General features: G+C 43.2%; 2 protein-coding genes across 5 annotated transcripts; one reads left to right on the top strand and one right to left on the bottom strand.

Annotated features, from left to right (window-relative positions):
* Positions 1-792: 792 nt before the first annotated feature.
* styx (serine/threonine/tyrosine interacting protein) lies at positions 793-5,783 on the top strand. 3 transcript variants are annotated; one of them, XM_028978944.1, is made up of 11 exons: positions 793-1,011; positions 2,243-2,275; positions 2,439-2,492; positions 2,571-2,668; positions 3,483-3,543; positions 3,630-3,666; positions 3,769-3,808; positions 3,892-3,957; positions 4,070-4,142; positions 5,074-5,167; positions 5,253-5,783. In XM_028978944.1, exons 1-11 carry the CDS (start codon positions 952-954, stop codon positions 5,324-5,326), a joined length of 690 nt encoding a protein of 229 aa, XP_028834777.1. In that variant the 5' UTR covers positions 793-951; the 3' UTR covers positions 5,327-5,783. The 3 variants fall into 3 exon arrangements, with proteins under 3 accessions (XP_028834777.1, XP_028834782.1, XP_028834791.1); XM_028978949.1 differs by having other exon boundaries at positions 3,907-3,957; XM_028978958.1 differs by lacking the exon at positions 793-1,011 and having other exon boundaries at positions 1,895-2,275; positions 2,464-2,492.
* A 1,060-nt stretch (positions 5,784-6,843) lies between these two features.
* gnpnat1 (glucosamine-phosphate N-acetyltransferase 1) lies at positions 6,844-10,032 on the bottom strand. Of its 2 annotated transcripts, none has more exons than XM_028988857.1 (6): positions 9,887-10,032; positions 8,582-8,745; positions 8,424-8,486; positions 8,203-8,330; positions 8,040-8,101; positions 6,844-7,901 (listed from the first exon to the last, which is right to left on the bottom strand). In XM_028988857.1, exons 2-6 carry the CDS (start codon positions 8,733-8,735, stop codon positions 7,754-7,756), a joined length of 555 nt encoding a protein of 184 aa, XP_028844690.1. In that variant the 5' UTR covers positions 8,736-8,745; positions 9,887-10,032; the 3' UTR covers positions 6,844-7,753. The 2 variants fall into 2 exon arrangements, with proteins under 2 accessions (XP_028844690.1, XP_028844681.1); XM_028988848.1 differs by having other exon boundaries at positions 9,883-10,019.
* Between the last annotated feature and the right edge of the window lie 5,712 nt (positions 10,033-15,744).

A 15,744-nucleotide genomic window follows, 5' to 3' on the forward strand; every position in this document is an offset into this window, starting at 1 on the left:
TGTACCTTTCAGCATTGATGCTCCACCTGCCACATGCACTCATGCAACCTCATACCATCAGGGCTAACCTTGGGTTGTCCTTGTCCTCTTTAGTCCGGATGACATAGCATCCCAGTTTTCCAAAAAGAACGTCAAATTGGGATTCGTCTGCCCACAGAACAGTTTTCCACTTTGCCACAGTCCATTTTAAATGAGCCTTGGCCCATCTGGAACATGTTTAGATATGGCTTCTTTTTGACCTATAGAGTTTTGGCCGGCAACAGCTAACAGCACTATGGATTGTGCTTACCGACAGTGTTTTCGGGAAGTAGTCTAAGGCCGGGAAACCACTGTATGGTTTTCCTTGTGTGCGAGGCCGGAACTGCTCTGCACCGCACCTCGCATAAAGTGCATGACATTCATCACACAACTACCTCACTGGATTGCAAATAAAATAAAACTTCCACTTCACCTTGTGGGTGAGAGTGGCTGACAAAACCATATGCTCACATATAATAATAAGCATCCCTTGGCATTCGCATGAACATAATAAATGAAAATACCAAACAGGAAAACATATAACTCAGGTGAAATACAGAACAAGAAACTTTAAAGCCCACTACACAGAATTTTAACATTCACTCGCAATTTACACAAGTCGCATTAAAATCACCAGGGTTACATTAACGCTCATGGTTTATGAAGGCAACGCGCCGTTTAAGTGTGTTAAGTAGTTTGTAGACGCCCCCTGCCTGGTCCCAAGGACTATTCCTGGCCTGTAGTTTTTCGACTCTCCCTCAAAAGTCACGTGACTTCCGCGGCCAGAAGCAGCATGGCGGCCGTGCGTGTGGGGCTTCAAAACAAACTCCCGGAATCTTCTTGCTAGCTGTCGCTTCGAACGGCATCGGGCGGTCGCGACGTCGTCTCGGGGGGGGGGGGCTCCAGCGTCTGCCCGCCGCACCACAGCGCGACATGGACGAGGAGAACAAGCTGCAGTTCCCGTCGCTGCCCGCGTCCAGAGAGGAGCAGCTGGTCAGTGTGCAGTTAGCGGGCAGCTAGCCCGCTTCTTTCCACGCCAGTCCGGATGGGGCGTTCTCGTGTGAAACGGAGATCAGATGCGAGACGATGGTGCTAATTTACACGCGGAATACGGGGGTCGTGTGAACCTCTCTCGCCCCCACGGGGCTTGCGTCCAGACCTCCGTCCGAACGGCTTGTCATTTACGCGCAGATTGGTGCGAACGTTTCTCGTTTCACCAAAACCATATTTATTTATAAAGCACTTTTAACACGTTAAATGAAACGACCCGGGACAGGGCCGACGTGGGCCCTAAAAATATAGAATAATATAAGAGAAACGTTCAGCAACTTGAATTAAACAAGGGGTCGAATACAATAGAAAAGATTTAAGACAACACGGTAAAAGAGTCATGAAAGGACCGTACAAGAAACACGTCACACTGGGTTAAAAGCCAGGGTGTAAAAGTGAGTTTTTAAACGAGATTTAAAGACACTGATTGAGCTTGTAATGTACCATCCGGCCTCTATAACTAATACAGAGTGCAGCAGCATGACTGATCTTCAACCTTCCCGTATTCTCCACACCGCCCCTCTGCTACGTTCCCTCCACCGGCTCCCAGTAGCTGCACGCATCAGGTTCAAAATACTGATGCTGGCCTACAAAGCCAAACATGGAGTAGCACCATCCTACCTCACAGCCCTTATTACACCTCACACTGCACCTCGTATACTCCGAGCCTCCAGTACTGCTCGCCTGGTCCCTCCAACTTCCCCTTGAGGTCATCACTTTCAAACGGCACCTCAAGACCTTCCTCTTTAGAGAATATTTAGATGAACTTGTAACCTTCTTATTGTCTTACTTATGTATAGAAACTACAACAAAGTGAATAAAAAGATTGTATTTATAGTTGGGGGTCCTAGTGAACCAGAACTGATAATTTCATCGATGGTAACATGGAAGCACGTTGTAAGTCGCTCTGGATAAGGACGTCTCCCAAATGCCTTAAATGTGAATGTGACCCAGGGACAGACAACAGGCCCTGGTCTGAAGACCTGCGAGAACGGGGTGGAGTGTAGGAACCGAGTGGGTCTGACAAATAGGATGGAGCTGAGCAGTCCAGCGATTTAAAGCCAAATGAAAGGATTTTAAAACAAACAGGGAGCCAGTGTAGTGACTGTAGCTGTGTATTGATATTTTTCTAATATGACTATCTGTTTTGTGTATGTGTGATTTAATGCTCTAGGACTGGGCGTATCCAATGAGACGAGAAATGCAGGTACTATGTTTTTTTTTTTTTTTAATGTACGAAATATTACACTTTTCAACTAAATTTTAATCTTTCCCCAGTACACAAAGTACAATAAACAACTTAAACAACATATGTTTAATAAAGTTTTTTTTGTAATTGGCATACTTTGTTATCTTGGAATCCTTCACAGGAAATTCTTCCTGGACTGTTTTTAGGTCCCTATTCAGCTGCCATGAAGAGCAAGGTACATTCGGTTTTGTTCACGTTTAATATGCGTTCCTCTGGTTATTAATGGATCTTTTTTTTTTTTTTCCTCTCTCAGCTGCCCATGCTTGAAAAGCAGGGGATAACACACATTGTGTGTGTGAGACAAGATATAGAGGCCAACTTCATAAAGCCAAACTTCCCACTGAAATTTAGGTAACGTATAAGAACGTCTAAGTAATGCTTATCGATTACTTCCATTTTGTAATGCATGTTTGGTTCCCCTGCTTTAACAGTATTATGACCAGCTTTATAGAGTTTATCTAAAAGTGTAAAACACATAAATAATGATAAATGGTCCCCTATTATGAAAATGTCATGCTGTGAGATTATTTAACATCAATACGAGTTCCCCGAGCCTGTCTATGGTCCTGCAGTGACTAGAAATGGCAATAGGTGCAAAGAGGGCTTTGGTCATTCTGCTTCACCGCTCAGAGAGTGACAGCTGGATGTGGAATTTGTCCCCTTATGACATCATAAGGGGAAAGTTTGCCTCCCATTTCTCATGCTTTTTCCGTCCAAAGAATTTCCCGCCCCTCTCCTAAAACATTATCTCCACCGACCTTCATGGCTTCCAAGCATGCAAAGCATTGCGGTTGCTTGGTAATTGGATGTAAAAATGAGCACAGATGTATTTTTTTATTGTTCCGTCAGGTGAGACTCTGAAGAACTGTGGGTTAATATATTTTTTTCCTGGAAAAAACGTCGACATGACTTCCTGTCTTCCAACAAGACCGATATAAAAGTAAAAAAAAAAATCATAATAGGGGATCTTTTTAAAAAGTGAACGTGATAATAATGTTAATGTTAATATGTCAAGATGTCCTAGAAGAACTGGGGGTGGGTCTCTTCAACTCTGTAAACTAATGACTGGTCTACAGACGGAGAACAATATTGTATTGCTGTTCTCATTCTCACGCACACACATAATTAGTCATTTTGTTCATTTGTGATCCCCCCCCCCCCCCAGATACCTCGTTTTAGATATTGCCGATAATCCTGTGGAAAATATAATCAAGTATTTCCCAGTGGTAAGTTTGCATGTTTGCACTTACAAGAGAAGGACAACTTGTGCAGGTGTACGAGTTTTCGTTGAGCCGCTTTGTCTTCTCCACAGACTAAAGATTTTATTGACGGATGTTTAGAGAATGGAGGTGAGTTGTCTAAGGGAACTGATATTATTAATTGTCACATGATTTCCTTTTGAACGCTCAGTAGTGTAGCCTTTTTTATCAGAACAGCTTTGTTTCCTGCAGGAAAGGTACTTGTCCATGGAAACGCAGGGATTTCAAGAAGGTTTGTTTTACTGATCTGAATTTTTATTCCTGATACACTGTAAGAACAGAAAAAAAACAGTTTGAAAAATGACAGCTCATTAGTTTGTCTCTTTTCAGTGCTGCCTTAGTTATTGCTTACCTTATGGAAACATTTGGTGTAAAATACAGGTAAGGGTAGTAGTGGCAAAGATATATGTGTGTGATGTCACCTGATAGAAATTGAGTTTTTCCAAATGCTATTTAAAAAAAAAAAAAAGAAAAACGTTCTCTGTTCTTGCAGAGATGCATTCAGCCACGTACAAGAGAGGAGATTCTGCATCAATCCCAATGTCGGCTTCGTGCATCAACTACAGGTATGTCTTAGCCATGAAATGGTCAGAGAGGGTGGGCTAATTCCAACCGCTTGATGGCGGGTCAAAAGGTTACAGGCTCAAATCCTGTACCACCGAGGTGCCTCTGAGGTCAGTACAACAGTACCCACACTATACAGTTTATATAAATACTGTTTCACACAGACCTCCCATAGTGCAATCGTAAAAAGAAAGAAAGAATATATATACACACACACACAAGTATTGTAACATTACACATTAAAAAAAAAAAAAAAAACTGACTAAAAAGAAAATTGTAAAACCTTCTGTACACTGAACAAGGACAAGCAGGACATCATGTAAGATGCTTGATCAAGTTACAAAACTATGAGCCCTGATAAGGCCTAACTTGTCAGGAAAGGAACATTCTAGGGAACATCACTTTCACTTTTGATTCGGAATACGTTTTGCTGCTCAGGGATGCCCAACCACTACTAGGGTGCCTTAGAGAGAAGAAAAATAAGATTTTGCTTTATTTCCTTTACACTGACTGTCCAAATCTGTAGGGCTTGTCATCTGAGCCTTTATCCTACACCAGTCTCTGTCAAAGTTTTAATAGCCATTAAATTAAACCTTCTTGCTAACCCGAGATGGAATAAGTTAAAAAAAGAGAGAGAAGGCTCTGTGTAGCTTCTATTGGTTAGAGCCACCACGGAGTCTGTGTTATGGCGAGCTGAATTTAATTTGTGCCGTTCTATTGGGAAAAAGTTTGGTATGTGAAGCCAGTACATGGTATAAAAGGAAAACCCTCCAATCCTTAGTGAGGCACTACCGGCCCTGGGGTTAGTCCGTGTCGCCCCAGTATCATCCACCCGTCCTGGTGTGGTCATTGTGGGTGTGGTTATGCACGGGGTGGGACCTCCACGTCCATTCTTGTCAAATTGAGTCACGAACCTTTTGGTTTTTATTTCAGGAATATGAAGCAATCTACCTTGCCAAGCTCACCATCAAGATGATGTCGCCTGTTCCTCTGGGGCGGTCTTTTCACATTCAGGCTGGTATGCCAGGTCGGTGGCTCTTTCAATAAAGGTCACTCTTTTTAGTTTAGAGCGTCCAGCCCGCCTCACCACCTCTTCCCCGGTTTCTTTTAAGGGAGCAGAAAAAGGACGCTCGAGGAAGACGAAGATTTTGGGAGTATGCAAGTTACAGCAGCCCAGAATGGATAAGCTTTTCTTAGTGTGCTTTTTTTACTTTTTTCTTTCTGGGAAATGGAAATGTAAATATTTAAACTTTTGTAAGGGACTGGGATCGAGCGAGACTGCTCCGGGTTTTTTGAGACTCACGGAGCTAGGGATAATTTTGAAATTATTATTATTGTTTGTTTTTGGGTTTTTTTTTTTCCTCAAGCCGTATGCACTGAGGCATAGGAAGTTGTATTTAAAGCATATTGCATTTGCAGCGGGACAGTATTGCAATGATGCACTTTTGATACTTGAACTACAGTTACGTTGGGGAAAACGGAGGGACGGATGTAGTAACTCACTGCCACGAGGGGTTAACTGACAAAAACGGCTTTGAGAACAAGAGCGATAAGTGATATACGTGGGAAAGACCTTAACAAAAGAAAAGTGAAACGCTTGCCTGTAATTAACCCTCTGCTCAATAAAAGATGGCTAACGTCCACGTGGTCTGCCGTGCTGCTTTTTCCTCCTCTGATTACTTTATTGTTAAACCAGTGTCCGTGGTTCCAGCCTAGCAAGGTTTGTTCAATAACTGTCTCATGCGTGGCTTTTTATTCGAGGTTTTTTTTTTTCCTTCTTGAGGCCGCCTTTATTCAGTGATTGGGTTCACGTGAGGTTTTGAAAATGCAAAACATTTCATGTACCTTTTTATTATGTCAAATATAAGAATATGAAAGACACTGATGGAATTTACAGTAGGTGGCATAATCACCTCTGACTAGAGCCAACCAATCCCAGCTGACTGGGTGAAACACCTAAACCAGGTTTATACTTTGGTAGGACAGGTTTTTCAGGTACTGTGCAAGCATTTGGAACAGATTCCTTCTTTACAATATCAGACAGACGCGCCCTTATCTGTCATCCCCACTGCTACGCTCCCTCCGCTGGTTCCCAGTAGCTGCCCCGCATCAGGTTCAAAACACTGATGCTGGCCTACAAGGCCAAACATGGGGTAAAACCATCTTACCTCACTTACCTCTGTCCTAGAAGGACTGTATTCGTAGTTGGGGTGAACCAGAGCTGATTGCTTTCACTGTTGTAGTACGTTCCTATGTACCATAAGTTTATTCTGGTTGAACATATTGAGCCCGGTGTAAAGATCTGTCTAGTAATACTTCATTCACTGATGGGAGCCTGAAAGCACGTCGTAAGTCACTCTGGACAAGGGCATCTGCCTAATGCCATAAATGTAAATGAGAACGCACAACAGGTTGGGCTTGATTTGCTCATGTGGAATCCTTGAAAATGAAACTTGACAAGCACTTAATTGTCAAGTTAGCGACCGTGTGTACTGGAGGGTGCATTCAAATACAACAAACCACTCAATATTACAATTACAATTTATTCAATCTTCCTGATCGTACCCCGCATATGAAAATAGATCAACTTAGAATATACTCCATAAGACCATTATAACTTTGTATTTCACATCTGCGTCTTCAAGATGGCCAACTAATCACAGCTCCAACTACACAACTGGAAGGAAAAAACTAGAAAAGAAAGAAGATTATACTTTTTAATTGCCAAATAATAATAGTAATAAACTCAGTGTTCGAGCAAAATACAAAACGAATATTTTAGAAGTACACTTAATATCTCCCAAATGTGACCCTTGATCAACATTACAATGCAGAATGGAAACAAGCCACCAACTTGCATTTGTTTGTTAAAATAAAATATATATATATAAAACTTTGCCCTCAAGTCTTTGGATCAACAATAGTTAGTTTCTTTTTTCAAACATAATTTACATTCAACATAATGTACAGTAGGGTGATGCCAGTTCTTCATTCAAGTACTTCAGGGTTTCTGAACAGTCCTGAACTGCTCTAAGAATGTTTTAATGTATCGCATCATCAGACTCACCAGCCTTCATCGCCACCGCGGTATATTACTGCTTTAAGGTACCGTCACATGTGCAAAGGATCAGTCGTACATATAAATACGACAGACTTGGCTACACTAACATGATATTAAATGTTGCCAGGTTTCTTCAATGAGTTTTCATTATTGTCAAATGCAGCATTTAACCAGAAAAGAAAATATATCACATATCATTCATGGCAACTGCAAACCCACGTAAAATAAAGATAAAGAAAACATACAGTGTACCGTTTTTAAAAAGATTTGATTCAGGTTGTGTTGCTTTAAGTTCCAATGCGAAACTAGTGTGCATAACAATAATTTAAGAATTGCTGGTAAATAAATACTCTAGAAATTGAGTGTATTGTGGGCACAAGTCTTGTCCTCGGGCGTTGAGGACTGTAAATGCTCTAGAAAAGGGACAGAATTGCAAAAGTCCGTTACAACAAGATGCCTCCTGTGTCCTGAAGGCATTTGGCCCGGGTGTCTGAGGACCTGGATGTCCAGATGACAGCTCCACACGTCCTCGGACAAGAACGTCTCAGTCCATCAGTCAAAAAAGCGGCACTGCATATACTTCTCCTCTGACGTGGAGTAGCCAAATTTCTTATAGAAGTCCACGTTGCTGGGTGAGCATTCGAGGGTTATCTTGTAGCACTGCAGCTTTTTGCTGAGGAGAGTCAGAGTGGACACCAACCTACAGACATAAGAGGCCCGTTACAAAGAATCCATACAGAACATTCCAGACTGAAAGCATTAAGAGCGTTCGAGATATGATATCAGGCGTCCATGGTAGAAATTCACAACGTCATCGTGACCGCACACTGAAACTCACAGTTTCCCCAGCTGTTTTCCTCGGCACGTGTTACTCACGACCACTTCTTCTACTCTGCCTCTCTGCGGGAGCACAGCGGGTCTCGTGATTAGATAGGACGCTTCATACACACACACACACAAAGGGTACAGAACAAACGTCGAAACGTAGAACAAATCGCCACCTTTGCGCACGCATGGATGAATTTATGCTCGATAATCAGCGTTGCTGTCGCCACAATCTGCCCGAGTTGCGTGTCCTCCACCACGATGACGTAATAGTCCCCGGACTCCTTCATGTGCTCAAAGTTCTCTGAGGGGCAGAAAGACAGAAGCTTAAAACGCGTGGCCAGTTCTCCAAGTACACACTTTTCGAATACGAGTATTTACACCAATGTGAACTTACTGATGAACTGTTCAGGTGTAACGTCCCCTGCCAAAGTCAGCTGCGATAAAACTTTATAAAATCCTGTGTTTGAAGAGGATGCAAGATGGGCACCTTAATGCAATGTAGAAAAAGTACACAATCCAACAGATAAGGGGACAGAAGAGTGGAAAGCCGACCTCTGTTCAGGTCGGCCGTGCAGAGGGGTCGCAGGACGAGACCCTCGCCCGGCTGCGAGGGCGAGATGGGGGGAGAGAAGGGCACGGCGTTGCTGGCCCAGTCCAGCTGCTGGAGCAGGGACGGTTCGAACAGCGGCGTGTCGTCAAGCAACATTACGGAAGCTCTGCAAACGACACACAAAAACACAATTTAATTCATACCACTGCGCCAACTGCATTTTGATCAGGTAAATATTTGCAGCGTCTCAGCTCTCTTTTTCCTCGCAAAGTTAATTATTAACTAAATAAGGGGTTCTTCTTTTTTCTTAATTTGTGGACTTTTCAGGCCATAAATGATGAAGAACCCCCAGGAGGTTCCTTTAGAAAGGCGTCTAGGGGTGACCAGAATGTGGAACTGGCCAATCCTCCATATGAAACACATAACTCATTCAGAAATGGACATGGTTCGTTCTAAAAGTGTGTTGAAACCATTTCTTAACTAAAATTAAGACATTTACATTTAATGAATTTATCAGGTGCCCTTATCCAGAGCGACTTAAAATCAGTAGTGACAGGGACAGTCCCCGCCACTCAGGGTTACGTGTCTTGCTCTGGGACACGATGGGAGTAAGTGGGGCTCGAACCTGGGACTTTGTGCTCTTCTGCTTCATAGGCAGATGCTTTACCAGCTAGGTAAGACCACTAAAAGCGCTTTAATATCTGAATGATAACAAACATAAAATTGAAATGTATCACAATACAGACAAACGATTTTTTATGAAAATATGCGTTTTCTTTGCAATTCAGTAGACAGCTCAGGATTTAACAAGAGCATGTGTACTAAAAAAGCTCAGTAGTTACAGGGACTGTCTCCCAAGACACACTCAGGGTTACATGTCTTGCTCGGGGACATGATGGGAGTAAGTGGGGTTCGAACCTGGGACCACCTAAGTAAAAAAGCGCTTTAATATCTGAACGATAACAAACATAAAATTTAAATGAATTTCAATACAGACAAACGGTAATCGACATCGGCCTGTGAACCAGAAGACCCACTTACTACCATCGTGTCCCTGAACAAGACACTTAACCCTGAGTGTCTCCAGGGGGACACTGTCCCTGTCAATTCTGATTGTAAGTCGCTCGGGATAAGGGCGTCTGGTAAATGTTGTAAATGTTACACAACTTTACAGGCCAATCTCCAAGGCAACCCGTTTATTTATCTATCAACACGTCCAGCCCTTTAGCCCCCTGCCCGGCTAGTCGAGCAAAAATCGTTTCTTTTAATGTAATAAACGAAGTACAAGCGAATGCAAACATACTCACGGCGATACCAGGATGGACGCGCCCTCGAAAACGCCCGGTTTGACGAACAAGTGCGTTAGTCGAAGTGGGAAAAACGAACCCGAGCGGCCAGTATTACGTCGGGCACTTTTCCTACTCCGCCTCCCACGCTGACAGCGCGCTGATGACGTGGCACACGTGGCAGAGGCGCGGCGCAGTGACGTCACACCAGGACCCCGGGGGTCACGTGGTCTCGTTCAAAGCCATTCACAATAAGAAAATGAACGCAGACTTGTACACTGCGGACGTGGCCAAAAGTTTTGAGAATGACACAAATACCGCGTTTCACAAAGTTCGCTGCTTCCGTTTTTTATAATTTTTTCATATTTTGCTTGATTTGCATATACTCCAGAATGTTATGAAGTGATCACATGAATCGGAAAGTGAAGTTATTGTCATCGTGAAACACTGCAGCGCAGCACAGGTGACACAACGAAATGTGTCCTCTGCTTTTGACCATCACCCTTGGTGAGCAGTGGGCAGCCATGAAAAGGCGCCCGGGGAGCAGTGTGTGGGGACGGTACTTTGCTCAGTGGCACCTCAGTGGCACATTGGCTGACTGGTCCCTCTTTGCCTTGAAAATGAACTTAATACCCCCCAAAAACCCTGCCACAAAAGCACCTGCTGAGATAATTTCAGTGATCCTCTTGTTAACACATGAGAGAGTGTTGATGAGCACAAGGCTGGAGATCATTGTCATGCTCACACAGCAGGTAGGTGTGAGAGCATCTACACCCACAGTGAGGCAAAGAAGACACCACGGCCTGTTGTCAAGAAGCCACTTCTACTCCAAGAAAAACATCAAGGACAGACTGATATTCTGTAAAAAAAAAAAAAAGTACAGGGGTTGGACTGCTGAGGACTGGGGTAAAGTCATTTTCTCTGATGAAGCCCCTTTCTGATTGTTTGGGGCATCTGGAAAATCGATTGTCTGGAGAAGATAAGGTGAGCGCCACCATCAGTCCTGTCTCATGCCAACAGTAAAGCATCCTGAGACATTTACATTACATTTATATTTAAGGCATTTGGCAGACGGCCTTATCCAGAGCGACTTACAACATGCTTTCATGTTACCATCGATGACGTGATCCAGTTCTGGTCCACTGGGACCCCCAACTATGAATACAATCTTTTTATTCACTCTGTTGTAGTTTCTATTAATAAGTTAGACAATGAGGTTATAAGTTTATCTACATATTCTCTAAAGAGGAAGGTTTTGAGCTGCTGTTTGAAAGTGCTCAGTGACTGAGCTGTTCTGACCTCGAGGGGAAGTTCATTCCACCACCGAGGGGGCAAGACGGAGAAGAGTCTAAACAGCCATGAATAAAGAATGGTACCAAAACATCCTCCAACCTCAAGAACAGTTTGGTGAAGAACGATGCATGATGGAGCACCGTGCCATTGAGTACGGCTGTAACTAGGAAGGATCAAGACTTAACATTTCATTTAGTTTAATTCAATTTTACTTTGTCATCTTGTATGTTACGAAATTTTGTGTTCGACAAATAACGTTATTCATGTTACAGACCAGAGCATCTGTCTTCCCACCCCGACCCACAGGAAAGGCACAGCTTCTGTTCTGACACCTCTATATATTGACAAATCTATAAAAATTGCCTCTGTGTATGGACCTGCCCTGACTATAGTTTTTTTTCTCCAAATAAGCAGATAAATGGATGTTTTCCTTTGATATTAAATATTTAGTAAAGTATCGTCTTGTCTGAAAAAAAATATTGTTTACAGTTCATTGTGTATAGTTCTATACGGATCCATACAAATGCCTGTTGCTTTGGATAAACGTGTAAATGTAAATGTATGAGTGGCAACGTTACAGGGCTTATCGCCACGGCTGCCTGGGTCTTTTCAGCTAACATTGCTGGCCTTTTTGTGTGGTGTTTGTATTTGCATTGTTCTTTGCATTGTTCTGCACGTAGTATGAGTTTAGTTTACGTTTATCAATTAGGTTAAAAAAGTCTGTTATGTGTTCAAAAAAACGCTCCCCTATCAATGTATTTGCGGCTCACTCGTGAATACGAACCAAGACAATTAAAAAAAATCACTTTTATCAAATTTTCCGGTGTATGGTCCTTTAATTCTGTGTAAGAATGGACATCGCGGGAGCCTGCTTTGTCTTGCATAACAGATGTCTGCAGGGGGAAGTGTAACATTCCTGTGTCGACGGTTGTGGGTGAAGATTCGACACCCCGGTTTTTACATGTCTTTTGTCCGACGTCAACGTGCGAAGTATCAGCCGTCAGGACCGCCCACCCTCTTTGTCTTCACCAAATGGGAGGCACTGGGGGCGTGACATCAGAAACAACAGGTTCTGATTGGTCAGTGACAACTTCCTGTAGGCCAGTGACAACTTCCTGTAGGCCAGTGACAACTTCCTGTAGGCCAGTGACAACTTCCTGTAGGCCAGGGGTATAAATGTCTGCACACATGTGGAAAAGGGACCTCTGAGCTATCTTGCTCAGGGGGGTTTCCCTCTCTTTCCCTTCTCTTTCTCTTCTCCCTCTTTACTCTTTCTTCTCATGTTTACTTTCTCTGTAACCTTGGTACCTTTTTACATTCAATATTCACATGTAACTACAATAATTATTTACCGGTGTTAATAAATTAGAAACTGTTCATTTCTAACCTCTGTTGTGCCATGCCTCTTTCTGCCAGGTAACATCAAATTGGAGTGGTTGAATACAGTGCTTTGTGTGGAGGGAGAAAGAGTTTTTTCTACACACTCTATTCTCTTCTCCCACGCCACATGGTCTTCATGTGTGCTGTTTTACAAATGGTGATCCCGACGTGATTGAATGTCTGCCAGCCATCGTGCCATCCTCTGTGAGGATACGCCTTTAATTCGACCTTGTAGCAGCATCTGTACAGGTGTGTGCAATGTGTGAAAGACAATCGGTTGGAATCCTACAATAGGTTCTGTGATTGCTAGCATCCAATGCATTGCCAAAACATGCTGTGTACACGAATCAAATCCTTGTTCGACTGGGGACTTTTTCCTACTGTAGTATGCTACTGGCAGTAATGAACCTCCGTGCTCCTGAGCTAAAACACCACAAACAACATTGTCATGTATATCGGCCTGTATGTGGAATGACTTTGACGGGTCGGGCAGCTTTAACGCTGGGGCTGAGCATAAACGTTGTTTTAAATCGGTAAAGGCTTGTTCGTGTTCCTCTGTCCAGTTTAAAACATCATTTGGTTTTTTGTTTCCTTTGAGTAAGGTGTATAGAGACCTGGCTGTTCCTGCAAAATTAGGGATGAATTCTCGTAAATAGTTGGCGGTGCCCAGAACTTTCTGAAGTGCATTCAATGTGTGTGGACGAGGCAGTTCAGCAATGCATTTTCGCCTATTCTCAGTTAATGAGCGGTGATTTTGTGTTAAAGTGTATCCGAGATATTGAACCTTTTTTTGTGCGATTTGTGCCTTATCTTTGTTTAGTTTAAATCCAGCATATCCTAATGTCTGAATTACGCAGTCGAGTTGTTGCAGATGCTCATCAATGGACCCCCCTGTGGCAATTAAAATGTCATCCACGTAGTGGATCACATTGCCTGTATCCAAGAAGGGTTTGAGGACATCGGCCACAGCTCGGTGAAAGATCGCAGGGCTGTTGTGGAGACCCTGGGGCATGCGCGTCCAAGTGTATTGGATATGTTTTACCGTGAAGGCCAATTTCCACTGGTCCTCCGGTTTAACCCGGAGTGACCAAAATCCATTTTTAATGTCTAGTACCGTGAACCAACATGCTTCAGCAGGTATTTGGGAAAGGAGTGTGGATGGGTTCGCTACGATTGGTGTCACCTTGGGTAATACTTTATTTAGCCGTTGGTAGTCAATGCATAGTCGCCACTTCCCATTTGGTTTCGGTACGGGTAGACACGGAGAATTAGTGGTAGAACTGCATCGACGAATGATTCCTCTCACCTCAAGTTCTTGTACAATTTCGTGCACTGCAGCTTCCGCTTCTGGTTTAATGCGGTACTGTTTCTGGGGTGGAGGTGGGTTGCCCTTAATGGCTACCTCAAAATTCACATTTCCGCAATCATGTTCATGAGTGGCCCATATGTTGTTGTGTTTCTCATATATACCTTGGCAAGGATCTGTGATGGACATGGACATGACGCACCCAATGGTTTGTGCTAGCCGAGGTTTCGTAGTTTTATTCAACTTTATTTCAATCTGTTTTTCTAAACATCGAATCACAAAACCATGTTTTTGCATAATGTCCATACCCAACACAGTTCCCTCACTGTTGTCTGGTAAATACCAAAACCGTGTGTTTACCACAGCTATGCCAAGGTCGAGTGTTACCAGCTCTGTTTGGGTTGCAGTCATGAGTGTGTCTCCTATTCCCTTAATTTGGATTGTTTGATCAGTGAGGGGTAACTTAATGTTAGTGCAGGAGCATGCAGCACCAGTATCAACGAGTACATCGACTAGTCGGCCTCCAAGACTTGCTCGTATTTTGATACGGTTTCCGCTGGATATAATGTTCCCGATCACATGGCAACAAGCGGGACTTTTTTATTTATTTATTTGTGTTTATTTTTCCGGCCACTGTTGTTGATTGAACTTCGTTAGCCGGTGCAAATCCGCAGAGTTATGAATTCCCTAATAAAGGTGTAATTCTCCAATCACATGGCAACAAGCGGGACTTTTTTATTTATTTATTTGTATTTATTTTTCCGGCCACTGTTGTTGATTAGACTTGATAAGCCAGTGCAAATCTGCGGAGTTATGAATTCCCTGATATCATTTTAAGCCTCCCACTATATTTACATGTTTTTTGCATTACAGTATCTGATCATTGTTGTCATTTGTTTTTCTGGTTTGGTTTTAATGTACGATGAACACTGTTTTTCTACATGCACAATCTGTATGCAAACCTCATCACACTCCAGACAAAGAACCCAACCAAGTGTGAAAAGCCCTGGATCCAGTTGAATATTCTATGTATGCTGCTGTGTTTGATCTATGCCAAGAAGACAGGTTTCCCTACAAGGGTGACCTCAGACGCCTGAGGATCACAAAGGACACAGAACCACAACTATCGGCTACATTTGAATTCCCGACTGACCAGGAAGCAAGCAGATACACAATCATGACCCAATTGTGATCCCCATGGACCCTGAATGCTCGAGTGCCCCAGGGGATCAACCGGCCGTCTGTAAGAATGGACATCACGGGAGCCTGCTTTGTCTTGCATAACAGATGTCTGCAGGGGGAAGTGTAACATTCCTGTGTCGACGGTTGTGGGTGAAGATTCGACACCCCGGTTTTTACATGTCTTTTGTCCGACGTCAACGTGCGAAGTATCAGCCGTCAGGACCGCCCACCCTCTTTGTCTTCACCAAATGGGAGGCACTGGGGGCGTGACATCAGAAACAACAGGTTCTGATTGGTCAGTGACAACTTCCTGTAGGCCAGTGACAACTTCCTGTAGGCCAGTGACAACTTCCTGTAGGCCAGTGACAACTTCCTGTAGGCCAGGGGTATAAATGTCTGCACACATGTGGAAAAGGGACCTCTGAGCTATCTTGCTCAGGGGGGTTTCCCTCTCTTTCCCTTCTCTTTCTCTTCTCCCTCTTTACTCTTTCTTCTCATGTTTACTTTCTCTGTAACCTTGGTACCTTTTTACATTCAATATTCACATGTAACTACAATAATTATTTACCGGTGTTAATAAATTAGAAACTGTTCATTTCTAACCTCTGTTGTGCCATGCCTCTTTCTGCCAGGTAACATCAAATTGGAGTGGTTGAATACAGTGCTTTGTGTGGAGGGAGAAAGAGTTTTTTCTACACACTCTATTCTCTTCTCCCAC

Source organism: Denticeps clupeoides, chromosome 1 (assembly GCF_900700375.1).
Source record: "Denticeps clupeoides chromosome 1, fDenClu1.1, whole genome shotgun sequence".
In the NCBI taxonomy this organism is placed as follows: domain Eukaryota; kingdom Metazoa; phylum Chordata; class Actinopteri; order Clupeiformes; family Denticipitidae; genus Denticeps; species Denticeps clupeoides.

Bases quoted from the DNA above. Each gene is read 5' to 3' on its own strand.
- gnpnat1 (XM_028988857.1), bottom strand. From the start codon at position 8,735: ATGTTGCTTGACGACACGCCGCTGTTCGAACCGTCCCTGCTCCAGCAG. The intron at 8,487-8,581 runs GTCGGCTTTCCA...CTTCAAACACAG, and splicing joins CACGGCCGACCTGAACAGAG to GATTTTATAAAGTTTTATCG. The intron at 7,902-8,039 runs GTGAGTTTCAGT...TTATGTCTGTAG, and splicing joins GGAAAACAGCTGGGGAAACT to GTTGGTGTCCACTCTGACTC.
- styx (XM_028978944.1), top strand. From the start codon at position 952: ATGGACGAGGAGAACAAGCTGCAGTTCCCGTCGCTGCCCGCGTCCAGA. The intron at 3,544-3,629 runs GTAAGTTTGCAT...TCTTCTCCACAG, and splicing joins TAATCAAGTATTTCCCAGTG to ACTAAAGATTTTATTGACGG. The intron at 3,958-4,069 runs GTAAGGGTAGTA...CTGTTCTTGCAG, and splicing joins ACATTTGGTGTAAAATACAG to AGATGCATTCAGCCACGTAC.